The sequence below is a fragment of the Volvox carteri genome (assembly GCF_000143455.1).
Source record: "Volvox carteri f. nagariensis unplaced genomic scaffold VOLCAscaffold_58, whole genome shotgun sequence".
Taxonomy (NCBI): Eukaryota; Viridiplantae; Chlorophyta; class Chlorophyceae; order Chlamydomonadales; family Volvocaceae; genus Volvox; species Volvox carteri.
The window spans coordinates 346,724-372,580 of record NW_003307601.1 but is presented as its reverse complement, the minus strand read 5'-3'; the positions used below and the strand labels follow the sequence as shown (position 1 = coordinate 372,580).

Below are 25,857 nucleotides of genomic sequence, written 5' to 3'. Positions count from 1 at the left end.
GAAGCTGACTGGCGCTGAACACGACCTCTAGCGACCTGTGGGACTGCTGTCGCCTAAGCGCGGACATCCAATACTCGCCAATGACCGATGTTGAACCCCGCAAGGTAGACGCCTGCGCTGATGTTGTGTTCCTCCACCACACAAACACACATCACCCTTGCCGTCTGACGCCGTGTCGAAAGCGTGTCGCCCTGCCCCAGCCATATTTATGCGCCCAACCTGGCCCGACAGCTTACTGCCAGGGACAGGGCGAATGATATTTGCTGTTGTCAAGGCGCTTTAAAGCCATGTGGCTTTCGATGAGGAATGTAATTTCGTTGACGGGACCATGGATTGCCCATAATACATCCTCCTCCAGCCCGGCAGTCGTTGAATCAGAAGGCCCTCATTCCATTGCTGCTGCAGCGACATGCAGCGACTGCTGCTGGGCACCGGAAGCCTCGCCGCTGCTGTTTCAAGCAACAATGAATCCCCGTTGATAAGGACAATAAGCACCTCAGAGGCTGTAGCCGGGTGCGGCCGCAACCACGCGCTGCGGAGTGAAGGGGGCCGCATACCTGAAAATGCGCTGCGGTACCCTGGGGCGCTGTGCTATTTGAATGTTGCTCTCCAAAAACAAGAAACTCAACGTCCATGATGGGTACGAAATTTACAGGGCACCAAGTACATAAAGCATTTTGTGGAAATTAGTGAGCGTTCAAATTGCGGCTGCGTTGGACGTGAAGACTCGCCGCTAGTGGGTAGGTGGATTGGTTCCGCAAGAAAGCAATTGCGCTTCAGCGTCTTCTTGCGCTTGCCCGTCTCAGGATGTTCCCGCACATGGCGTAGCCGAAACATTGCACACATTAAGCATCGGGCAGGAGGTTGGGCAGGAGACTTGCCATATGAATCATGCGGTACATTAGTGACTATGAGAGACCAAGAAGGTATGGGTACCAGCGTACGTGCTGCGTCGCCTTGGCAGACCCAAGCTGATGTCGCCGCTTTACTTCCTGCCGGTTTAAAAGTTTGCGCTAGTAAGGGATTGGCACCAGATGCACCGATGAATGAGCGGAGGTGCGCCAGACGCTCTGGGCTGTCGGGCGGAGCCAGGGCTGACTGCTTGCGACCTGCAGCAACCATGTTGGTCAGTGAAATTAGGTTTAAAAGACCATATTGGCACTTCACGTCGCTGTGATTTGTGGCGGATTAATCTTGGTAAACTTGAGCCCAGGCGCCGCGACACGAAAAAACTGAAGGGATCATAGATTAATCCGCCATAAAGATGTGGCAACGTGCTTTGTGAAAACAAAGAAAAATTCATACATAGATGCTAGTGGGATGGAATGCTCACGCTTTCGCATACAATTACCGTACGCGAGCAAGTTTCAACCAGTCCAAAAAGGTAAGCTCGTTACAGATTTACCCTTTAGGACTATCTTACGTCATTAGCATGACTTAGCATGCGGGCGTTATTGAAATGCATCCCTTTTGAGGAGCTTCAGAATGAGGAAGCGCAACCTTTCGGACTTGGTTGAGCTTTTTGTGGTGCTCAATATTGTTTTTCTTGTGACTTTGCCACCCCTTGTGGCATCTACTGTGCTGGGCAACGCGAGCTCTTCAAAAGATTTTTTCGTGTTATTGTCCCAGCCTGGCATACAGAGAATCATACTGAACAATGACATTTCTTTGGACCTGGAGGATGCACCGACTCTGCCAGTCAATTTGACGGCGAATTTAACTATCGTAGCAGGCCTCCCTTGGCCTCAGGTCGCGAGCCTCGCAGGTTCGTTAGCGGTATTTATTGCAGTCTTATGTAACTTGCCCACTGCCTTTAGGGTTGCGCCAACTGTTTGACTCCAACCCGTATTACCTCGTCCAGCCAATTACATTGCAAGCAAGATCAGGCTTGCACCCTTCGTTACGTTGACCTTTGAGCGCATTATTCTTTCGGGGACTTTGAGAGGGTAAGTGCCACGTGTGCACGGTGCCGGGTGAGCGTCGGACTCAAGGGGATGAGAACCCACGCAACGAACAGAATTCCCTAGAACGGTTAAACTTATTATTGCGTATGGCTTGCTTATGGAAGCTAAAAGTTGCAATGCGGACTTGGGCATTCGAGTTGAGCATAGGTCGATATCCGAACTCTACCACACCACCATACTGCACTGCCTTTCTCCAGTGTAAGAACCTCTGCTGCAGCCCCTTGGCTCCATCGGCGCCCTGCTTTGCGGGTACTCCCTGAACACCAGTCCACGCAGTTTCTTTGTCCCCTTGAACATGCAAATAACTGCTCCGCAGGACGGGTCAATACCTTGACTTGTTGACACGGTCAGATGGCGGCGCAGTGCTATACAACCTCAGCATCAACCACCGGCACGCATGGTGAGTGGCCCCCTCTCCCCCCTCTTCCCAGCAGCAGCTTCACTCGTTCGTGGTTCGTCCTTCCTCCTCTTCACACAGACCACCTAGGAATGGATATTCGCAATTCAGGCTCTGACAGGCCGTCCCTGGACCCGGCTCTGACGTGCTCCGCGTCTCGCCCTATTACATCCGCCCAATCCCTAACGCGTCCCACCCTGGCACCACCCATGCAGTCTGCCGTTCGACTTGTTCTACGAGCAGCTCAACTCGCTGCCGCAACCCCAGCCCGATGCCGGCATGCCCATCAACTATACTGTATCAAACGATCGTGGGCTAATTCTGCGTAACAGCACACTGTGCTGGCTGAACGCCGGAATGCGCAACACGTGCATGGCGCCGTACCTGGATGTGTACGCATACGGCGCGTACAATCAGAAAATTGACGGTGTCATCGGTAATGGCGGGTACAACTCGTTCTTCGTACACTCGTACGGCGTGTGCGACAGGGAGATCAGCCGGGAGTGTATAAAGCAGACGAACGCGGATCTTTGCCTGGCGGCGGCGCTGGCACTGGGAAACCAGGTCGGGTCTTCGGATGGCGCAGACGACGAGGAGGCCGCCTCCACTATGCGGCTGGCGATTGGGCTAGGCGTAGGACTGGGAGGTGGGTCGCGGGCGAACACCAAGGAAAGGATTAACCACAAATGAAGAGAGAAAGAGAGAAACCAAAGTCGCTACCTTTTAAGACACACACACACACGCACATTCCTGGCGTTTTTTGGGGTGAAAACTGTACTGGGGGGGAAACACATCCACGCAAGCCCAGCCCCATTCCTGGCGCGCAGGTGCATTGCTGGTCCTCATGGCGCTCTTTGCCTGGGCGCATTGGCGACACCGGCGGGAGGCGTCCCTGGCAGCATTCGCCACACCGTCCGCCCGTTCCAAAGCTGCACTCAGCACCGCAACCCAGGGGACGCTGCCGGCCGACTTGGCGGGCCTGGAGGAAGGCAGCGGCGAAGGGATCCGCTCCTCTGCGCGGAAGCCCAATGGCGGCGCCGGCGTCACGGTGGCAGGGGTTGGCGGGAGCGGAGCCGCGGCCAGTGCAGCGGAGGCGCACCTGGTGGCAGGGGATGGGGATGCTGGCGGCGGGGGCAAGGGCCGCCTGACAGCGGGGGCGACGGTGGGCAGTACGGGCGCCACGGGCAGCAGCAGCAACGGCAGCAGCAGGAGCAGCAGCGGCGTGACGATTGAGGCGTCCTCGGTGACGAATGGCGGTCAGCGGACAGCTGGTAGTGAGTGCGCGGGTAGTGCAGGTGGGCCACGAAGTTATTGGCAAGGTCATATCTTAAGGATACTTTTTTCAATCAGAACTCCTTCAACTTCCGGAAAACTAATAAATATCCTAATTTGTTTGAACAAAAAATATTGTGTCGGTCGCTATTTGGGAGCGGGGACCGCGGTGAGAGCTGTGGTGCGGCAGGGGCTGCGGGAAGTACGGGTTGTGTGTGGGGGGGAAGAAGGACAAGTTAAGCAGCATCCGTCACCGGCACCACCACTAGCACCGGCATCACCCCCACCCTGGAGCTTGTCCGGGGGGTGCTCCACGTCCTTCGGTGTTTGGGGGTTCAGGCTTCGTCCTCCGGAACCAAACCCTGTTGTAACGGCGGAGATTTGAGGCGGCCAGTGGGGCCGTTTTGCCTCTGTGTGCCCCTCCTCATCGGCCCGTACCGAATCTTCAAATCGCTGCTGGTGCCCTCTTCCTTCTCCGCTTGCCTCCCTCACGTTGCTCCGTGACATAACTTGGCGTCTGCGGGCGCCGCACCTCACGTGTCGTCAGGCTTGGGTGAGGTTGAGGCTGCCCGACTGAACCTGCTGGCCAATGCGGCCAGGGGGCGGGCGGGCAGGTCCGCACCTTTGGACGTCAAGGTCCTCCAGCTGCTGGGCCAGGTGAGATTGCGTTGCGTGTGTATGTGTATATATGCATGTATGCATGTATGTATGTATGTGTGTGTGTGAATGGAGGGGTGCATGGGCGGACGGATGGATGTTGGATGTGAGCGTAGGGCCCCCGTGGGTGGGGCTGAGAAAGGATGTGTGGATGTGAGGAGGGGGGCTACCGCAGGTGGTGGGGTAGAGCGGTGCGGGAAACAGTGGAGGGGGGAGCAGACATGCTTACGTAGTTGCGCAGGACTAAAGGACTAAGGGGGGGAGCTGGCTGGCTTTAAGTTTTTATTCTAGCTGTGGTGGGAGAGGATGAGGTGCTCGGAGGGGGGAAAAGGTGAGGTATGGCGGCAGCCGCGGCAGCCTGCCCTCACCGCAGCAACAGATGCTGCGGCATGCATGTTTACCTTCCATCATTTCCATCACCGTCACCTTCACCATGAACACTGGCTTCATACCATTCGATATCATCATCCAGCCCTGCCGTACACCCCGGCGTTTGCTCCCAGTGGGGTTACCGCGCTGCCACCTGCCCCACTGCTTGATGATGCAGGGGTCGTTTGGCAAGGTGTACAAGGGTGAGTGTTGGAGCGGGTTGGACTGGGCGGTTGCCGCGCTAACGGCGGGGGAATGCTGCTGGCTGGCGGGGAGAGGGGCCATGGGTCTCGGAGTTTGGGCCCGGATGAGGGATAATGGGTGTTGTGTGTGTGTGTGGGGGGGGGGGTTGAACAGCTGGAGCAGGGGGTTGGTGGTTTGCTAGGTCGCCCTCCGTCTAATCCCTCTCCTTGCATGGCCCGGTACTGCTTTGCCGTTGTGCGCTATCCTGGCTGGCAGGCAGGTGTGTCTTGATGTGCTGTTCTGACCGTTACCTTGTCTCTCGTGCCTCCCCCCACTTTGACTGCTCCCCCTGCATCTCCTCCGCCGCAGGTATCTGGCACGGCACCCTGGTGGCCCTGAAGGCGCAGGTGCTGCCGCCCTCGCTCAGTGGGGACGCCCGGCGGCGGCACATGGCCGTCATGGAGGCCGCCATATCCTCCGCCATCAACCACCCAGCAATAGTGCAGACCTACTGCTACAGCTTCCGACCCATCAAGGATACCGTCGGGCAAACCATCATGTAGGTGTGATGGTGCGGTGTAGGCTGGCGCAGTGGTGGTACGGGGGCCGTGGGTGGAAGGGGTGAGGAGGAGAGTCAGTAATGGTGTGGTGGGTGGGTGGGTGGGGGTGTACTGAGTGGGTTTCTAACGGAGGGGGTTGCGGGGGGTCGCGTTTCCCTTCTCCCCCTGCCCTGATGTCCTCCCTTACACACCACAACCACCATAACCACCACATGTTACATGTTACGGTTGGCTGCTTGTGGACAACGCAGTTGCAAACTACAACTTTCATCCCCACGTCCCCCGTTTCTTTCCACTCCTTTTCTCTCCTCTCTCCTCGCGTTGCAGTAAGCACCGCACCAAGTCGTTTCCCATCCGCGAGGAGGAGCCCGAAAAAGAGGACGAGGGGCAGTACGCCGGTGGGGCGGCTTGAGGGGCGGAGGCGGGGCCGGGTTGCTGGTTAAGGGGGTGCAAGTGTCGGTTGGCGCTAGAGGTCTCTGGTTACCGTGGAATGGGTCGGGGAGCATGGGGCTCTGAGGTGCTTGGGCTGATCGGCCTTGTCATCCTACTTTCTTCTCTTCCCCTCCGCTGTTGGGGCCATCAGGGAGGGCATGGAAGCTAGTGTTGGGGCATGGCGGCTTGGTTTCGGAGACCATCACCCCGGTTTTGTAATCCTGTGGTTGGGCGGTTGAGGGATTTCCCGATGCTATCTGTCTGCATGTCTGTCACTTCGGCGGCTCAGCTGGCGACGGGACCGGCGGCGAGGAGGGTTGTGAAGAGGGCGGCGAGGACTATGGCCACGAGCTGCTGCTGGTGCTGGAGTGAGTCTCGGAGTGAAGTGTGTCTGTGTGTGTCTGCCTGTCTGTCTGTCTGACTGCCTGTCCGACTGTGTATATGCGGAGTGTGTAGGGCAGGGTTTGGCCTCGTGGGCATTTGAATGCCACAAAAAGACGTTTTTCCATCCGGGACTTTTCGATGTGATCTGGACGGATGGACCATGACTATCTTTGGTCACATTAACCTTACTTTATACGGTTATAGCTGCTGCTGGTGCCACTGCTGCATTAGCCGCTGCCCACATGCCCCCGCTGCTGAGGTCCATGGTGTCATGACGGTGCAGGTATTGCGATGGCGGCTCCCTCCGGGCGGCTCTGGACAAGGGGTTGTTCCACCAGGGGCGGCCGTGGCCCTGGGACTGGCGGAAAGCCATCCAGGCGGCGGGTCAGGCCGCGACGGCAGGGGCCCAGGGCGGCAAGCTGCCGCAGTTGGAGCGCAACCAAATGAACCAGCCAGCGGCGGCGGCGGCTTCGGCGACCTCGACACCGGCCCAAGGGGACACGACGGCGATTGCCAACCTGGTTGCCGCCATGACGCGAGGCAGCAACTCCTTGCCGCCGGCGAACACCCTCGACGGCCAACACAGGCGCAGCGGCCAGGGTGCGGCAGTGGATAGCAGCGCTGCACAACCGCCGCAGCCGCAGCTTCCAGCGCCATGTGTCGGCGGTGATGACCGTGAGGTCGCTGATGGCGCTGGAGGAGGTGGTGGTGGCAGCGGCGGCGACAACACGAGCTGTCAAGGCTCCGCGACCAGCCGAACGGTTAAAGCTTCGGACCTGGCGTCGAGTGCGTTTCCCAAGCTGGACACGTATGAGCCGGACTTCACGCACGGCGCGTTTGAGGTGATTCTACCGGCGACGGATGATGACGCTGCTGCTGGCGGTGACGGCGATGATGATGGCGGCGGCAGTGGCGGTGCTGCTGTGCCGCCGCAAAGCGCGCCGCAGCCGTCCTCGCACCTGGGGGGGACAACGCTGAACGTTGTCAACACGCTGGCGGGCGCGCCGACGGCAGCCATGTCGTTCGTGTCATCGTTCAACAACGCCTCTGGCATCGGCGCAAGCACCGCAGACAACGCCGCCGCCGCCGCGGCGGCGGACCGACTGGCGATGATGTACCTCCTGCAGCAAGCAGCGGCGACAGTAGCAGCTGGTGCTGACCCCGTTGTCGGCAGTTACGCGAAGATGCTGACGGACTACATTAGCAGCAGCAACATAACCGGAATGAACGCCATAATGGGGGAACTGGCGAGTTTTGGTGCAGTGTCAGCGCTGCAGGGCCCTGCCGCTGTCACCAGCGGTGGCGGCGGCGCCGCCGTCTCGCACTCCAGCGACGGCACGCTGGTGGCACCGCCGCCGCCGGTCCTGGCCAGCACCGTCGCTGCGCCAGCAGCTATGCCCTCGCCAGCAGCAGCGCGAAGCGCCCTCGCCGGCGGCAGCAGCCCCCCCCGCAGCCACGCGAGCCTTCTGCGTATGGCTAGCTCGAGTGCCGCGTCGTCGGAAGCGGGGCCGCAGCAGGCGCCGCAACCGGCAATCCGCTACGTGTTGATGCTGGCGGTGGCGGCAGATGTGGCTAGCGGCTTGCTGCACTTGCACGCGCATGGCGTCGTTCACGGGTGAGTGGCGCGGTCCAGTCCGACTATTATCCGACAGGCCTCAGGGGGCCTCGGAGGATTCCCAAACCCCAGCTCTGGACGGTACCGCCTCTCCCACCCCGATGTGCCAGAAGCAATGTTGTTGTCCTGCCCAGCTACTCACCTGCCTTCTCCCGCGCGCGCTCCGTTTCCGCATTTGTTTTGAGGGGGTGAGTAATGCCCTGCGGCTGTCTTACCCTTGTCGGCTGTCCTTCGTTTTTCTTCTGCAGTGACGTGAAGGCCAGCAATGTGCTGTTGAAGCAGATTGTGGTGTCCGACCCGCTGGAAGCCGCGGGGAGGGCACTGGACACCATGAGCTATGGAGCTGGCGGAGTGGCCGCCAGCACGGCGCCGCTGTCGGCAGGCCCATCGGCAGTGGCGGCGGCGGCGGCGGCCGCGGCAGCAGCAGGCTTGGGCGCCGCTGGTGCTGGTGCTGGTGCTGGCACTTTTGGCGGGGCCTTCGAGCTGCAACGTGATGGTAGTATTGAGTCATCGGGCCGAGGACCCCGGCTGGGGCTTTGCGCTAAGGTGGGAGGTGCGCATCGCGGTGGAAAGGGCACAGCAACTATATATATATATATATATATATATATATATATAACCCTATAGATAACCGTATATAATATATATATATATAACCCTATAGATAACCGTATATATATATATAACCCTATAGATAACCGTATATAAAATAACTTTATATATAACCCTATATTTCTAATATATTACTCTACATAGGGCCTGGAAGGCGGAGCAGCAGACGCATGCATGGCAGAGGCAAGCGCACTGCCTAGGAAACGTGTTTTTGTGCATGGTGGTCCGCCCACCTTGGCGGCCTCCCGTGCACCGCCCCCCCCCGGCCGCAGGTCTCCGACTTTGGCCTGAGTACCATGTTGTCGGCGTCCAACACGGACACGCACATCAGCGCCACAACGGCGGCCGGGTCGCTGTCCCATATGTCGCCAGGTGCGCGGCGGAGGGAGGGTAGGGAAGGGGGAGTTGGGAGGGGGGGTAAAGTTGGGAAGATGGTGGGAGAGAGTTGGACAGAAGAGGACACACCGACTGGGCCTTGTGCGAGGTGAGATGGTTGATGAGAGGAATAGCGTGAGGAGGAGGAGGAGGCGGAGAACGAGGATGAGGAGGACGTGAGAGCAAACCAACCCTGCTGATGTCGTTGTCGCTGCTACTGTTGCGGCCGCACTGTGTACCTGGCTGCCTTTATTTCTTCTAGCGATCTGACCATGCGCCTCCTCTCGCCCTGGCTTTGTTACCCCTCAACCAACAGTACCCGCCCACCTACCTACCGGACTCCGGCTAGCGTCCCTCCCCCATCCGGTATTCCGTGTTACACTGTACCTTGCCGTACGTCGCGAACGTGATTGCCTGACCGTAGCCGTTCCTCAAGTTTACTATTACGCAGCCATCAGTTTGCCTCACTGCTTTTCCCCTTATCCTTATCCTTCCTTTGTGCCACTTCCTTTCCTCCAGAGCTGCTGCTGTGCGGCCACGTCAGCAAAGCCAATGACGTGTACGCGTACGGCGTGTTGCTGTTTGAGCTGTTCACGGGGGAACGTGCATGGGAGGGCATGCCGCGAGCGCTGCTTCCCGCCAGGGTACGTGTATGTATGTATGTTTGTATGTATGTATGTATGAGAGAGGGGAGGGAAGGGGGAAGGATGGGCGCGTGAGGACAACGGCGTGGGAAAGGGACGGAAAAGGAGGGCGCTCTTTGGGGCGGAAGATTCTTGAAACCTGAATGCAGCAGCGGCAAAAGACATGATGATGGTGACGTGTTGGCACTTGGTCGGAAGTTGCCGGTGGGGTTAGTGTGGGCAGATTACCTTGGTATTACCCAGAGGGGGAGACGAAGGGCAGGGGGCAATGGACTTGTTTGCAGAGGAGGCGGACTGGTGCGTTGTGATGACTCTTGCACCGCTGCGGTGGTGGTCACTCGGTTGGCCACCTGTTGCCGCAGCAGCCTTACGGAACCTGCGGAAGGAGGCATCAGATCCGCCTTCCCTCCATCAGCGACTGTCATCCCGCGTGATGGAGTTGCTTTGCTTTACTTTTGTTGTTCGCTGCACTGCAGGTCGCGCTGGAGGGCTGGCGCCCCGTCTTCCCGCCGCACACCCCGGCCGCGTACCGGCAGCTTGCGGAGAGGTGCACAGCGGGGGGCATCAGGGCGGACGGGGCCCTGTGTAGAAGTGGTAGAGAGCAGAGCTGCTCGTAGCGGCATTGCCGATTGGCGATTCCCAGGACGATAATGTTTTGCGACGTCGTCTTATCTGGCGTTTGTCCTCCGCTCCCTTACCTGTCATGCTCATGCACGCACACACACCACACACACACGCACACACACCACACACAAACACCTGGCTAGGCATCACCCGAGCTCCCCATTTGTCTCTCTGTTTGCCAACTGTCTAAACGCCAATCCCATCCGCCCATTCCCCACCCGCCCCGCGGCACCTGGGTGCCTCTCCTGTGGCCGCAGGTGCTGGCTGGCAGACCCCGCGAAGAGGTGAGTTGCTTGAGGGGCAACGTGAGGTGCAAGTGCCTTCGTAAGTCCGCCAAAACACACACACACTTTCACACACACACACACACACCGGAGGGATTGATTATCCCACCGCTCCTGTAGTAGACCTCCGCCACCGGGTGTGCATGTCCTTGTGTGGGTCGCCTGATCCGCTGTGGTCCCCCTCACCTCGCACCTCGCACCTCACGGCCCGCAGACCCACCTTTGAGGAGGTCGTGGCGGTGCTCAAGGACTTGCGGGATGCCGCGGCTTCTGAGATGGTTCCGGAGTGGTTGCCCGTACCCAACCCCCAGATGGCCTTCCTGCAGCAGCTCGCCATGCAACGCAGGCTCCCGGGGGCCCTCCTGTCACCGGCGACACAACAGCAGCAGCACCTGCAGGCGGCGGTGGCGGCGGCAGTGCCATCGCCCCAGCAACGGGTCCGGTAGTGGCAGAAGCAGCAGCTGCTTGGGCTGCTTCTGCTGTACTGATGAACGGCCGCACGGCTCTGTGCGACCGTTTGGTAGGCACTGGCACTCGGAGATGGCCTGGTATGGCGAGGATGAATGGAGCCGTGTTGTATGATGATCGTGATTATGTTTTTCTGCCTGTCTGTCGTTTCATGGATGTGGCCGAAGCAGTCTGAGGCTAATCAAGGATATTTGTTTACGTGCTGTTGATTATAATTGTGGTGATAATGATTTGTTGGTTTTTTGAAGCATGTTTGTACGTATGAATGTATGTGGATTGAATCTTTGTATGTATGTATGTATGCATGTATGTATGTATGTATATGTATCTACGTATGTATATATGTATGTGGTTATTGGTGAAAGGAGCGGACGCCGGCGGAACGGGCCCATGGGTCGGTGAGGAAGTTGGCGTCCTAGGCGGTTGAGAGAACTACCGCTGGGGGGTTTTGCTGGGCCCCGTTCTCGGTTCCGCCGCCATGGGGCGCTGAGACCGCCTCCATACAGCCCTGTTAGGGCAGCTCAGCTCAGCTCAGCTCAGCTCAGGTCGGCCCGGTCCAACCTGAATCAAACAAGAGGAGAGGGGCGGAGAGCTGCTCAGTCGCTGGTGAGGCGGAATAGGTCACACCCGGCCGCGTGACGGCGGATCAGCCCGGTGTACGCGTGTGCGTCGTCGTCGTCGTCGTGTGCGCTGCACGTAGCAGCGCCGGCCTCAGGGCGCCACATCCCCTGGGGCGGCCCGGAGGTGCGGCGCACATGCGGTCGCCCTCGCGGCGTGGGTGGCTTTGTGATTGCGTCATGATTGCTAGCTATTGTAGCCATTTTCTCCAAAGCACTTTTTTTGCAGACAGTTGCTCAATTGATCATTTGGCGCCGTTCCCTGCTTGGCTCGACGCTGTTACAACTCGTAGCGACCTTACCTGCAATGTGTTTTTAATTAGCTGGGCAGCGAAAGAAAGAGCGCTTGGGGGGTGCTGGGTACGGAAGCGTACGGTGGGGGGCACGTGTTTCTCCGCCGCGGTTGCGTTCGTTCTGTATGTGTGCTTATGTACGTATGTATGCCGAAATGAGGCGCTGCTGCTGTGTTGCTGCGTGGTGGTCTGATGCTCATTGTGCGACTGCTTCGTAATTGGTTTTTTCGCTTGCGATTCGAGGTCAAAATACGGACTGAGGTTTCGCATTTCGGCACCTGACACTGGCAATTGATTTGCATTTTGTGTTGTGCGTTCCCTGCATGTGTGTGCGTGTGGCTCTTGGTTGGTCGTGGTTCGTGGTTAGCTGGTGGTGTGCTCTTCAGTGCCTCTGCAGCGCCGTACAAGCGCCCTCGTACGTACGGCGGACAATACTTCCACGTGAGTTGGTTGGTTTCGATTCCGTTAGTACCGAGGACCTCGAGGTCACTGCCCTAGTGGGAACTGTGGGGGGAAGGAGGAGGAGGAGGGGCGCCCTCATGGACTGTCCGCTCGAAAGATTGGATGAGGCCGATTGGCCCGACAAGCCTGCCTTAGTTATTAGATCAATTTCGTAGGTCTCAAGATGGTGTCGGCCCGCCTGCTGAACACGGGGCTGAACACGGGCTGGGCATGGACAAAGGGTTATAAGCAGGTGGATTTACCGCGTATGTATGTATGTATGTATGTATGTACGTATGTATGTATGTACGCCCAGGTGGGCGGGCGGATGCGTGGGTACTTCGCGCTTCTCTGCATATCCGTGTGCATGGACGAGCATGTATTAGTATGACTCGCATGTTCTGCGCTTTCCTTTCGGCTGTACGCTTACGGCTGAAGTTGCGGCTGCCATGCGTCGTATCCTGTGTCCTCATTTGGTTGCGCGGAAAGGCGAAGTCGAGCGGCGCCACTCCCTGTTGTTTCTCCCTGAGCTCCTTTTGGAGTTTTCGGGTGGACATGCTTGTTTCGGGTTGTAGTGGTGATGAGAACCCTACACAAGGAGGGAGCTGACGCAGAGAAGTGCTCTTCTGGAAGGCTTGACGTAATAGCACTCGGTAACTGCGCAAGTTGCATGGCTGCTCTGCCTGGTCCCGGGTGCTTTCGTGGTGGCCTTCCTAAAAACCCTAAAACCCTACTGCTAACCTGCCACAGAACTTTCTAATCTGGGCCCAATTGAATCCATTCTCCGGTTACTGTTCTTGCTGTTGTTGACAGAATGTTTCACTGCTGTGGGTGACTCCCCTGAGAAAGGACAAGCACCGGGCTATGTTTTCCTCCACACACGCCTCACTGGTCCACAGCCTCTGGCTAGGCAACTCTGCCTCACGGTAGACTGCAATTCATACAGGGCGCCGCGCGAGAAACGCCACACTTCACAATTCCCTAACCATGCTACCTTTCGCCAGTTCACCTATGTAGAGGTTGCCAAAAAATGGTTAAGTATTACTAGGTCATTCTACTGAGGTCATTTGCGATATATAACTGCTATTACCTCTTCATATCAAATACGTTACAGAATTTGTAATAACAACAAGCTGAGTCAAATGTCTTCAGATGATTAAAGATGCTGTCCAATTACTCGATCTGTCATGACTCTAGAAATGAAACGTCATATCTGGTGGCTTCGCTGGCACATGTTACTGAGGTTGCCCTTGATTGCCTATTTGGGCGACACTTGCCAACCCTTAGGCCTTACCAACTAGTGCCGCAATTCACAACTGCAACACAACATGTCTATTGGAAAGGGCTCCAGGCTGTGAATGTCTTCCGCTGCCGCCCACCTCTCCCTCGACCATGATTAATACACCTCATCCAAGGACATCATCGCCCACGTTGCTGGTAAGAGCCGACCCAAAATACACTGCACAACACCGTTCGACCTTCAAGGTTGATTTCAAATTAAGGGAAATGTTTCCTCATATTGTCTTACCCCATCATCGCTTCCCTCTGGCTACCGGCTTGGCACTAATTATTTGGGCAGCAGCAGTACACTGACACCAAACGATAGAACATTTCCCCATGCTCCTGCCCCTTGGTCGTGTACTATTGTGCATTGCAAACAGCATGCAGCTGCATGTGGTGGCATTTGACTCGACAGTGGACAAGGCCAGTAGTCACATGTCATAACAACTTCAATCAACCACTAACTGCTATATATTGCAGCTGTATCACTACACATACATCACTACTACACGTGGTCATTTCCATTTCACCCCGCACAACTGTTTCGCTGTGATGATGCATCAAGTGCTGCTGTGCAGGTCTTGGTAGTTGCCGCGCAGAATATACAACCGGGTGTTAACTGAACGCGGATACTTCTCCCCAGTGCCGGGCGGCCAGGCAGCCTCGCCATCTTTGCCCGCCTTGCGCTTCTTCGTTGCTGCCCGCACCTTGAAGGTGTTGTAGACATCAGGGCTCACCACGAAGAAGAGGCTGCAGCTGGGTTTAGGGTTGTCAGGGATGCCCAGTTGCGCCAACTTCTTCTCAAGGTCAGCAGCATTGATTTCCTTGCTTTCGGACACGGTTACCTGGAAAAGATACACCTCAGGCATCTTAACAGCGTCAATGACAGAGAAGTTGGAGGCCATGGGCCTGTAGTAAACGTTCTCAACACTGCTCACACTGCTGATGTTGTCTTTAAACCAGCAAACCGTTTTGCAGGGCTGGATGTCCAGCTTCTCCTCGTTGCCCCTCTCCAGAGTCTCCCGGTCCAATGGCACCACATCGAACTTGCCACCCGCCGCCAGTACAGCATGCATAACTGGCTCGTACAACATACCATTGAGCCCTCCATTGGACGTTTTCAGTAGCGATATCACTTTCTTCTTTTCAAATTCCAATGCTCGTTTGACAAACTCACCAGCCGCCCAATTGCTGGCGAATCTGAGGCGCTGCTTCTTGAACGCGTCGTTAGCCACAATATGTAACAGCGGGTGGCTGGCCTCAGGTACCATTTCGACAGCACCAATGGCCATTCGCACCTGATGGGAGAGGGACAAGAGAGGCATGCCAAGCCGCAGGTGTGTTACATCTGAATGTTCAGGGAGGCGCAAGCCGCAGCCTCAGAGCTTGCCATTGAACAAGAGACATTGGCAGCAATATGGGCAAGGAGGACATAGGAGCTCAGCAGCAAAGTGATCTCTGCTGGATCGAAGGAAGGACAGCAACAATAACAATAACTCGAGCAGTGTCAGAGAAACCTAGGCAGCCAACTGAAACAGCATCAAGTTCGGGGTAGAGGACTAGCTACACTACATGCCTCACCTGTTTAACTTTGCAAGTATTAATAGCGGTGTGCAGCGACCTCAGCAACTCAAGCAACTCCTGGTCAGGGTCCAGCGACGGATGCTGCAGCACGTACCGTGCCATGCCGCCATAGTAACCGAAGAGGTCCTTCACGGTCACCTCCGGCACCATGTCGTACATCTTGCTGGGGGCATATTGTGGGGGTTTTGGCCGTTTTGGCTGTTTGCACAGAGAACAAATTGCAAAAAATGGGGGTTCGATAGGGTTTGGGCATCAACAACATCAAAGCAAGGTTTGATATAATGGATAACGAAAAGAGTGTGAGCACTGCAACATGACTAGTGGTCCATGTGAGCCCACCAAATTTTATGACTGGCGCCCTCACGTAAAACATGAGATATTGGTCAACCTGTTTTTTCGGTCAACCTGCCGCATGCTGGGTGCAATGCCACCGCGAGACAGCCTTAACACTCCAATACATGTTCATTTGATCGCTGTGCAGCCCCCTGGTTGCTAGTGTGTATGGCTAAGCAACTCTCGATACTCTGTGTCCAGGGTCCGACGGAACGCTGGTCAAATTCTGAGTCAGGGTCAGTGACTGCTTATTATATGCTCTGCAGTATCTTGGTGAGAAACATTGCCTAACAGCAAATCACGGCTAACAAGCACCTGGCGGAAACGAGCAAGTACGGAGCAAGTACGGAGCAATATACTAGCTAGCCACAAACAAGCAAAAGCCACTGCACTGTAACCAAGCAGGACGCGGAAGTTGCTCTTCCACAGCGATCCACAGACAGACTCCTTGATATGCTTGTGACTGCTTTACAGCTTTGGTGCTTCTGGCAAGTTAAGACGACGCCGTCCTATTCTCCACGTTAAAGCTTGAATCCTTGCCATTTGCTTCAGTGCACAATGCGTTTAGCTTGTGCGGAAAAAGGAGTGCCGTACACAATTTACATAGGGCTTTGCACATGGTCGACTTAAGTCATAACAACCCTGATTCGCTGTACAACTGCGTAAACTCCAAGTTACAAACTCAAGTCTAAGAACGTTACAAAGTACTTTCCGCACTAGTTGCAGCATGCACCACGTGAGCTAGCCCTCCTCCCCACTCGCCCCACACCCAGCACCTGCGGCAGTCAAGCAGCTCCTCAAGCTCCCAGAGAGGCATGTACAGCACGTTCGCGCCTTCTTTATCCATCTCCTGCAGCCCGAGGGAGGGAGGGAGGGAGAAGTACAATGAAGCACAGACGATTGCAAGGAAGGGCGACAGGCCTACGTTCTGGCCTTTCCTGGCCATCTAGTTCGTTAGGAACGGATACACTTAGGCAGCAACTAACGGACGAGTCCAGGACGCTGCATGTCGGGTGTGCGAAGTCAGCAATGGTACACCCTCTGATCACATCTCGGCCCAAGATGCTTACCTTCATCGTTGCATGCACAGGTGAGGTTAACAGCACCGTGTGCGCCGCAGTGCTGGTGTCGGGCTGCACCCCATCTGCAAAGTACCTGACGGGATAAGGTAACGAGATGTCGGGGGACAAAATGGACCCAATGAATCCAGGAGGTCCCAGGTATGTAGCAGCTGGGCAAGTGCAGAGCACGGCCTGTAAGCACATCATCCATCAGCTCCCTGTCACGGCAGCACTAAATTGCCTGCCACCCATGCATGTAGGCATAGCTAGCTAGCTAGCTAGCCAGACAGCTAGCAAGCATGCATGTACACACATATGTACATGTATGTAATATGAAAATGTAAATGTTTATGTAAGTAAATGTAGATGTATGTATGTTGTTACAGGGTGGTGTAATGTAGATGTATGTATGACTGAGATTACACCGTGGGCCGTGAGAGCCGGGGGCCGAAGCCGAAACACCAACACATAACGCAGCCGCTCTGCAGCACCTCCATCCGGGGATGGCGCTGCAGTGAAAACATGACGGGCTCTCAGGTCCCGCTAGAGCTAGTCCACAAGCCCTCTGGCCCCCCCCCAAAATACAACCAACAATGAAGGGAACCCAAGGGAAGGAAAAAAACGAAAAACGAAAGAAGTCAGCAAGGGCAGCCCAGGCAGGGGTGGGCTCCTGATACACCTAACAAGCCATTACAAACCTCGAAGAAAGAAAGGCTAAGAGCACTAGAAACCACAGGATGTCTTGCAGCCACCTTACAACAACTGACCTCCTCTGGGCTGGTCCAGGGGATAAGTAACCAACCAAAGAAAAGGGACCACGCACAAGCCCGATAAACACTGCAAGGGCTCGGGATAGACCAGCGAGACCACATACGAGATAACGCTGCCACAACACACAGCTCCTAGGCCCTCCAGGACACCGCAGGGGAGGATAAATGTATGATGTATCAGTGTGCTGTGCTGCACCAGTAGAACCCACCAGGAATCACGGTTGTGAAGCTCGTTACCGAAAGCCATTGGTCGAGCACCAGACCAGACCACCCCCGTCTCATGCGTGTAGCACCACTGGTGACCAGAAGGGGCAGAACAAGGAAACAAAGGTAAAACAGCTCCTAAACCAGCACACCATACAGTACTACAGTACATGTGTAACCCACCAGTTTGCCAGGGTTTGAGTGATGCTGCCAAAGGATAAAGGGTGGTGGCGACGGGCTTTCCAGCAGCCGCATTAGCATGTAGTAGAAGAAGTAGCTCTTACCAATCCCAGGTGTCCCAGTAACTGCACCAAAAAACACAAGGGCAAGGGCAAGCATTGGACATCAAGCACGTGGAGTGAATGATCGACAGCAGCAGAACAGACATAGCTTTACAGAGGGGCTCTGGTGCTTTGAAAAATGAAAAACCGAACCGCATTGATTGTTCTCCGGGAGTGCAGCAGGCTAGTACCAGCCATTAGCTAGTCAATTACATGTAACAAACATAAGCTAGCCCCAACTGCACATATACATTGCAACCCACATGCATAAACAAGCCACAAATGATGAGGTTGTGATCACCAGGTGGATTGGGTCCTAGCTGTATACACCAGTCGCACGGCAGGCAACAGCAGGGAACGACGTGAGCCTCACCAACATGCTTTCGATTCTCCGACGCGTAGATGACTGTGAAGAGGTTAGGATAGCACTTGCGCACATAGAGCTGCCTGCTTCCCCCATGCAGTGGGAAAGACACGTCGCCGCTGCCCACGGTGAGAAGATCACCGGCACCCGGCACTGCCAGGGTACACAATGTAGCAATGAAACGCGTGGCTTTCTCCTCCACGGAAATCGCAGCAGAATGACCTGCGGATGTGGCTGTTTAGCATGCACGAAGTCGGATGCCAGGCCAGGGGGCGTTCCAATTACCATAGGATTTGGCAGGATACATAGCAAGATGGGCGCTCTGAGCCTTCTTTGCGTGCAGGTAGATAGGCAGGCCAGAGCCACAACACTGCCAAATCTGTTAGCGCTTCACTACCTACTGTAAGGAAATGGGGATAGAAAGAATTCAGCTCCAAGAAGTTAACGTAAAATTGAGGCGAACTGGCACCCAGTGGCAGGACAGCAGTTGCCGCAGCTGTACATCAAAGAGGAAAAAAGAGGGTGCATTATGTAGGTAGGTCATTTGTCACGGCAAGCCCGTTGGAGGCGCATGGCTCGGTTTAGCGTACGAAGCCGTTGGCCAGATCCACAAACGCTGAAACTTTGCTTGCTGGGCAAGACAAACATGGCCATATCATTCTAATATTTAGCTGAGCACGACGGTGCCCTGGATTCTGTTCGTGGCCGAAGTTGGTGGCAATTGCCGAGGTGGCCGCCAAAGCCTCAGTAATTCTTGCAATTAGTCTGGGTAACACCCTTTAATATGTATAGGAAAAATTTATGCTGAAAACGCCACCAGCTGAGGCTGAAAGTTTGGAGCCGACATGGAGGATTGCAAAAAGAAACCCTACGAACAATCGCGATTGCAGCGGGCTTGCGCACAGATATCGGCAAACGGGGCATCTCGGGGTTCAGAAAGGGGTCTAATTCTGTCTGGGCCTGTTGCGAAGGCGGACAGCAACGGCTATGTCAGCGAAATGTCTGCCGACTACGACGAATGGTGGTCCAGCTCCGAAGGCGAGCCTAAGTTGAGATTGAAATCCCGATTCTCTGTGCATACGCCAGTATCTCGGCAAGTAAAGTCAGCTTAGGCTTCCCAATTGCTAGGAGCGGTCTGGTTCCCTTTGAATTGGTATCAGAGCCTAGGTGGTCCTCCTCGTCTTTCATCACTCATTACCATTTTAACGTCTCTTCGCTAAGGCAGCGGGTAGAGACAACCAGGAGCCAGCCAAACTACACCGGTTCGCCGTGCGAAGCCAACGAAGATGAGCTAGAAATGGAGAATGAGGCATGGATTGGGTTTATTTCGCTTGTCCTTTGTTAACTTTCTGCGGCGGCTGGCCACAAGAGTCGTGTCTGTGCGGTCGACCGACTGGGAGCGGGCTTGACCGAGTAGCATTTGCCGTAATTCTTCTGGTATAGCTTCAAGCGGCTTCAATTACAGTCCGTTCAAATGGTGCCAGCTGGAGCACCGACCGAACGAGAGAGCCAAGCAAGCGGGCCTTGTCGACTGGCATCATACCAAATAGCGACGCTGCTTAGAGTAGCCAAACACACAAGAACGAAGAGGCCAGTCAATCAACCTGAAAAGTCATTCCTGACGAACCAGCGACACTGGTGCCTATCGGGGTCGGGGCCGGTACATTTCCACCTAACCTTCCTGATCCTTGACATTCGGTTTGCTCGTAGATGGCGGCGGCGAGGCTCACGTTGAAAGGCGGCGGGGAAGAGACAAAACCCGTAGACGTCCCGGTGAGGTGCCCGAGAGTGCGCCCAGCGAAGAAAGGAACACAGTACAGTAATATAAGCGCTTGTTGGGCCAGTGGCCCTGCGGCACGACGTGAAGCGGGCAAATAGCATTTGAGTACCCTCCGCACGGGGAAAGCGGTTCACCAGCGGGCGGGTGGATGCGTGTGCGGACTTAGGCCAGCATGCCACTGCTGTAGCGACTCGGAGGCTGATCCTCCTAGCGATTGGGAGGCTGATCCTCCTAGCGATTGGGAGACTGCAACCCTAGCGAGCGACACGGTACACGAGGCCCGACGGACTCGAGCTACCATTCCCTAGGAACGGGACGGGAAGACTAACCCTTGTATGGACGCGGTGTGAGCGAGGCTGAGCACGCGCGCCCAGACAAGGCAGCATGGAGGGCGCATAGCTGACTCATTTATGACGAGACCTAGGCTGGAGATCGGTAAACCCTGAGGCCTAAGGGGCCGCACCAAAAGGTAAATAAAACAGACACGAGACCTGGCTTGCAGGGAGGCGAAGGTTGGGGCACGCGTCCTGGGAAGCTCCCTGGGTGGGGTGGAGGGAAGAGCAGGCCATGGGGGCTAGAGGCGGGTTTGGCGGCGCACATGGTGGCGGGAGGGCTGGCATGGCAGAGGCCACCAAGGCGGCGCCCCAGCAGGCGAGGCAGCCAATGGGCCGCAGCGGGGGCAGCCGGCCCTAGACGCGGTGAAAGAGGAGCTCCAGATGTGTAACCTCCCGGCAGAGCTGTGCCTGGACAGCGACACCTTGTCCTGTGCAGCCAAGGTTGCCCGACCAGCCATCGGCTGCAATCTAGCGCTCCTAGGAAAACCGAACCTGTACGGTGGACACCCCGAACTGTGAGTTCGGACAAGAGGACGTCAAGAGAGCAGTGGAGCGCTGGGTTATCTCCACAGGTCGCGAAGCGAGAGGCATGGCCCGGCAATGGAGGAGCGTAGGCAGTGCACTGCAAGGATTAACTCAGCCACAGGAGGCGAGGGTGGGGGGTTGGACCTGCCCTAGTGTCATGATAGTGCGGCGGGTTTCACGTTCGGCGCCTTGTGAACGGAAGGGACATGCACGCTGGTATGTGGCCGCGCCCCGTGAATTGGAAGGGAGGTGGTTCAGGGCAGCCAAGTGTCTGTTGTTTCGGCGCTTGGCCTGCAGATGGCGATCGGGAGTAGTGGCCTACGGGACAGAGAGCTAGAAGGGGAGCTAGACTCCGACCCTAGCCTGATGTGAGAGGTGCAGTGGACAAAAGACGAGCCAGAGGCAGACCTTTTACCTGCGGACCTAGAAGGCCAGGAAGCTGGCGCTTGGTGTGACCTTTCGGAAGTTGTGCTGCTGCCGACCATTGAGAAAATGGCTGTCTCTAACACAGTTTCCTCACCCGATATTACTTTGCCAGCATCGCCTTCAATGTGGAACCGAGCATGGCAAGGAGTCAACTCGGCAGTTAGGCTGGGTTATCTGACACACCGCTAACACCAGAAGAGTTGTAGAACAGCAAGTGCGAAGTGCAGCCCGGAAACCAGCCGACTTCCAGCCAGGACTCCTGCAGGCATGCAGCCAGTTGTGGCGCCGTTATTTCGAACTCCACAACGAGGCGCGAAGACTAAGCCGTAAACCAACTCCTGGCGCAGGCAATGTTAGAGGAAGGTGTGCACTTCAATTGGTGGGGCCACCTGGCCTGGGGGCCAAGCCACGGGCTCCGGGGTGGACCCAGTAACTTACATAACCGGCAGAATGCGGCACGCCATCCAGTTCCCCAAACACCGCAGCACCACCTTGCACGACAGAAACCCAGAAGTGCTTGGATATTGGGTGATTCACAAGTGGCACGGGAAGTGGGGACAACCAACGGCCTTCAACAGCCTGCGGGGGCGGAAGTCAAGAAGCTGCGCCTGGCATGAACCTCTTGTAGCCCTGGATATCCCACTGCTGAAATACGAGCACATCACGGGCTTGCTGGGACCCCTGCGAAAGGATGACTTCCTCAGTACCACGGACAACAAAAGCAACTACCAAAACCTGCTACTGCGCCTGGATATGTACCGGTTTGCCGCGTTGAATGGGGTGGCGACCTACACTGCTGGCCTGTCATGGTGTTCGGATTCGCACCCGCCTGCTGGGTCTACAGCCTGCTGAAACGGGAGCTGTTTCGACCATCGCGGAAGCGGGCATTGACCTGGTCTACCAACGACGAACGACTGTGGCGTGGCAGCTCAGAACCTGGCGGCGTCACCACACCTGTGTAGGGTGGTGATTGACCTACTCACGGCTCTGTGCTTCACCCTGAGCCTCGAGAAATGCCAGTTACGACCATCCCAGCGGGCCAAGTCCCTGGGCTTCATTGTCGACACACAATGAATCTTCATTTAGCATGAAGCATCGAATTACCTGAGGACAAGGTACGGCAGCTGGCAGAAACGGTCGAGCAACGGGTGGCCGCAGGGCCAGTAGAGATTACAGCCCTGGAAGTGGCCCAGGGGGCCGGGCGGAGTATGGCTATGAGCCCAGCAGTGGCTACATCGCCGCTCCACACGCGTGTGGTTGGGCTGGCGGCAGCAGGGGTGGCAGACTGGGATGAAGCGGCGGGAAACCCAAGGCGAGCCTCTTCATCACTCTGCTGCGGCTCAAGAAGGATAAGACATGGTGGCGGCACGGCCCAGCATTGGCGCTGAGAGTGGCGGGAGATACATCTAGAAGGCCTATGCCGCCTATCCTGCCAGATCGCCAGCTGGATAAGCGAGCGAGATGAGAGTGCCTTTCACCCAGGAGGAGTGGAGCACATGGCCCGGGGGAAAATGTCTAGCACGGAACGCAAGCCCTGCTCGGTAGCCCCGGTGATGGACTGGATCAAGGATGGGGCCCACTCTTGCTAATGGGGAAGTCGCTACAATATCACAACGACAGCCAATCTCCAGCCCTGGGTGTGCTAGCCATGAAGGGGCGCGGCTTCTGCCTGCAGCGGGTGGACGAGCTGGAAGGAACAGCGACTGATGAGCCCAAGGGGGGCAGTACCATCCGGGCAGGGAAGGCACAACGGCCCGACTTGGCGACTAACTACGTCAGAGAGGATGATGGGGAGCTCGGTGACCAAGGAGCCGCCAGGAGACGCGAAGGGGCTGGACCGTCGGACTGTACTGAACTGAATATCAGCCGGATTGTGGGAGCCCTGGGGCACTTGCCGCCACCAGAGGACATCGGGACCAACCCGCTGACACCCGGTGACTGGTGCTGGGCGACTGCATTATGGGGAAACCGCTATTCCCCAATGCTGGAGGGACCGACCCGACGGACCGGGGCCGCCGCCCCGGCCTGGAGTACCAATACCCTGGGCTTGCCACCTGCAGGAAACTACAGACGGTAGGGGACCTGGTGCGGGTTTGGACCCTGGCAGAGAGCAGCAATCTGGCAACCCTCCCTAGGACGGTATGGCTGGAGTGGGCCCGGACTCACCTTGACCCGCTTACCCCGACCTCCACGCGGGATAGACCCGTGACCCGGGCAGCCCTCGCGGCGCTGCATGGCAGCATAAATCCGGCCTGGCTCGAAGCTGCTAGAACGGTTGAGACCCGGCGGCAGCAGCAGCAGCAGCAGCAGCGGGGGCTAACGGAACCGATGGCAGCGGCAACGGAAGGGGAGGAGGCTGCCATACCGTCACCAGCACCACTGCTGACCAGCATGCAAGCGATGGGCATGATTGCTGGGCGAATTGGGTGGCGTATACCTGGGATGGCGGAAGCCATCCCGCTGGCACGCCTCACGATTCGCCTGGCGACACAGCTGCAATGTGGGCCTATGGAGGAGAGGAGAAGACGCCTGGTGGCTGAATTTGTGGGGGAGGCGACGGATCCTCAGGGCCCGTTGCCGCCGCCCCCGTCGGAAATCAGCCTATTCAGGGCGACCCAGGCCCGCGTATGGTCCGGGGTACGATGGGAGAATGAGAATAAGGAGACGCTATGGCGGCTCGCGGTGGATGGCGTCCCCCTACCGGGCAACACGCACCTAGCCCGCATGACTCCAGAAGGCTGTGGATGTGGCGGATTCGGTGGAGCAGCTGGTCAGCCATGCTCGCCATGCATGCATCACTTTTGGGAATGCCCGGTGGCGCAGGCGGTGCAGGCACAGATCGACCGGCATCTACAGTCTTCTCAGGAAGCGGCGGTAGGGGGAGTCACCCGAAAGCAACTCTGGCTAGTAATGGCCCCAGCCGGATGCGAACAGGCCGTATGGGATATAATCTCCCTGTCGGCCCTGTCTGCCATGGAGGTTGGCAGATGCTGCCTGAGGGCAGTGGGCAGGAGGCAGGAATGAGCTGGGAGCCAAGGACCACAGAACCGGGAGCACGCACAGCAGGTGCAGGCACCCGGCCCCAGGCAGAGGCGGATAACGGACTTTCTCATCCAGGCCGATGGGGTGGGACCGCAGACGGGGCCTGCACTGAACGCGCCGGGGGATGAGGACCAAACGCAGGAGCGGAACACGGCGACAGGGGGGTTAGCAGCAATGGCAGCCGCGGTGGCAGCAGCACCCGCAGCAACCCCCATGGAGTGGGCCTGCGCCCGGGCAGTGGTGGACTTCTGGGCGCGTCTGCGCTCCTTCACGGTGCTGGGCACCCCGCGGAGAGGCTGGGACAGGGTGGGACCCGACCACCCGATCCTGTCGGTTTCAGAAGGCGCACTGTGGTGCGCCGAAGCGGTGGAAATTATTGCCTAAGAGCGCTTTGAGCTTAGTATGTAGGGCAGGGCTCGGGTGGGTATAGGAGTTCAAGGGGGATGGGGGTTGGAGGGCAAGGGAATAGGTGAGAGGAAACCCCGAGACGGGAGAGGGAGAGGAGAAGGACGGGGAGTGGAGGCGGTCACGTAGTGCAGGGAAGAACCCTTTTTCTTCCCTAGTACCGCTCCGAGGTTGTAGGGTGCTGGAGAGCTGGGGGGAGGTGGGGTCGCTCGGACAGGGGAGGGGGGAAATGGCGGTGAGAGCGCCAAAAGGACGTAGGTTTACTGGGGTTTGGGAGGTTGAGGTCTGGTGGTAGCAGCGGGGCTCGGATGAGGGTGAGTTGTGGCCCGAGGAGGGCCATTCTACTTAGGCACGTCTTCTCTGCGGGACTGGGTTGCTTGGTGAGGTACGAGGGTGAGAGCGGTGCAGTACGAGGCAGGGTGAGTAGGTTCTGGAGGACCAACCGTTCTGGTTTAATAACGGTAAGGGGGAGGCGCCGTGCGGGCTACATTCCTCCCCCTGCGGTATTTTGGAGGGTCTAGGAGCTGTGTGTCATGGCGACGCTATCGCTTTTGTGGTTTCGCAGGTCTATCCCGGGCTCTTGCAGTGGTGATCGGGCTTGTGCATGGTCCCTTTTCTTTATATGGCTACTTCAGAGTAAACTCGCGCACGGAAACTTAGGTGGTTGCCTTCAAGTGATGAACACCCTTCCAGCCTGACTTCCTGAAGAAAGCCAATCTCTCATCACGCACACATATGTGCCTGTTGCAAGAACTGAATAAAGGTGTCCAACATCCTGGAGCCGCATGAGATTGGCCGCGGGCCCGCTTGCAGAAGTGACAGCCGCTGCCGGTGCTCACTGCAGTGGATCTCGCCACCGCTACTGCCGCCGAGGAGAAGGAGGGGGAAGGGGAGGGGGAGGCGGAGGGAAAGAGTAAGGGAAGGGGGAGGAGCAGCGTTTTTTAAGTAATATATTCCGAAAAAGGAATAAACCGGCATTATGGCCTTTGGAAAAAAGGAATAAATTGAGGCCGACCCGTACATTGCCATTCCTCCAGTCAAAAACGTCGACAGCAGCAGCAGGGGCCGGTGTATGATGAAACGGTAGAGTCCAAGTGCACTGCTGCTTGCAGCGGCGGGTGACGGCCAGTGATTTGCTATGCGGTTGCTTGCTTTGGGCCTTTGCTTGGTCGATTTTACTTACTGCTCACAAACAGTGCCATAACTATCTACGCATGTGCACGAAGAGTGCATGCACGGACGAAAAACGCGCCAATTCAGTGCATGACTCTTGGT

The 25,857-nt window shown here is 56.9% G+C and overlaps 2 protein-coding genes across 2 annotated transcripts; one reads left to right on the top strand and one right to left on the bottom strand.

Annotated features, from left to right (window-relative positions):
- Positions 1-1,485: 1,485 nt before the first annotated feature.
- Positions 1,486-13,252, top strand: VOLCADRAFT_97147 (uncharacterized protein; the record flags this gene model as incomplete). Its single annotated transcript, XM_002956176.1, has 21 exons — positions 1,486-1,765; positions 1,862-1,946; positions 2,281-2,364; positions 2,577-3,007; positions 3,189-3,656; positions 4,181-4,247; positions 4,838-4,862; positions 5,119-5,122; positions 5,212-5,401; positions 5,730-5,800; positions 6,124-6,202; positions 6,502-7,833; positions 8,082-8,379; positions 8,718-8,817; positions 9,340-9,464; positions 9,941-10,011; positions 10,346-10,372; positions 10,587-10,814; positions 11,541-11,584; positions 12,368-12,507; positions 13,091-13,252. 21 exons carry the CDS (start codon positions 1,486-1,488, stop codon positions 13,250-13,252), a joined length of 4,311 nt encoding a protein of 1,436 aa, XP_002956222.1.
- A 34-nt stretch (positions 13,253-13,286) lies between these two features.
- Positions 13,287-20,246, bottom strand: VOLCADRAFT_107109 (uncharacterized protein; the record flags this gene model as incomplete). The annotated part of the gene is made up of 10 exons (XM_002956124.1): positions 13,287-14,317; positions 14,411-14,770; positions 15,054-15,254; positions 16,123-16,239; positions 16,460-16,533; positions 17,218-17,515; positions 17,608-17,729; positions 18,079-18,291; positions 19,800-19,918; positions 20,179-20,246. The coding sequence occupies 10 exons, from the start codon at positions 20,244-20,246 to the stop codon at positions 14,033-14,035; spliced, it is 1,857 nt and encodes a 618-aa protein (XP_002956170.1). The 3' UTR covers positions 13,287-14,032.
- Positions 20,247-25,857: the final 5,611 nt, after the last annotated feature.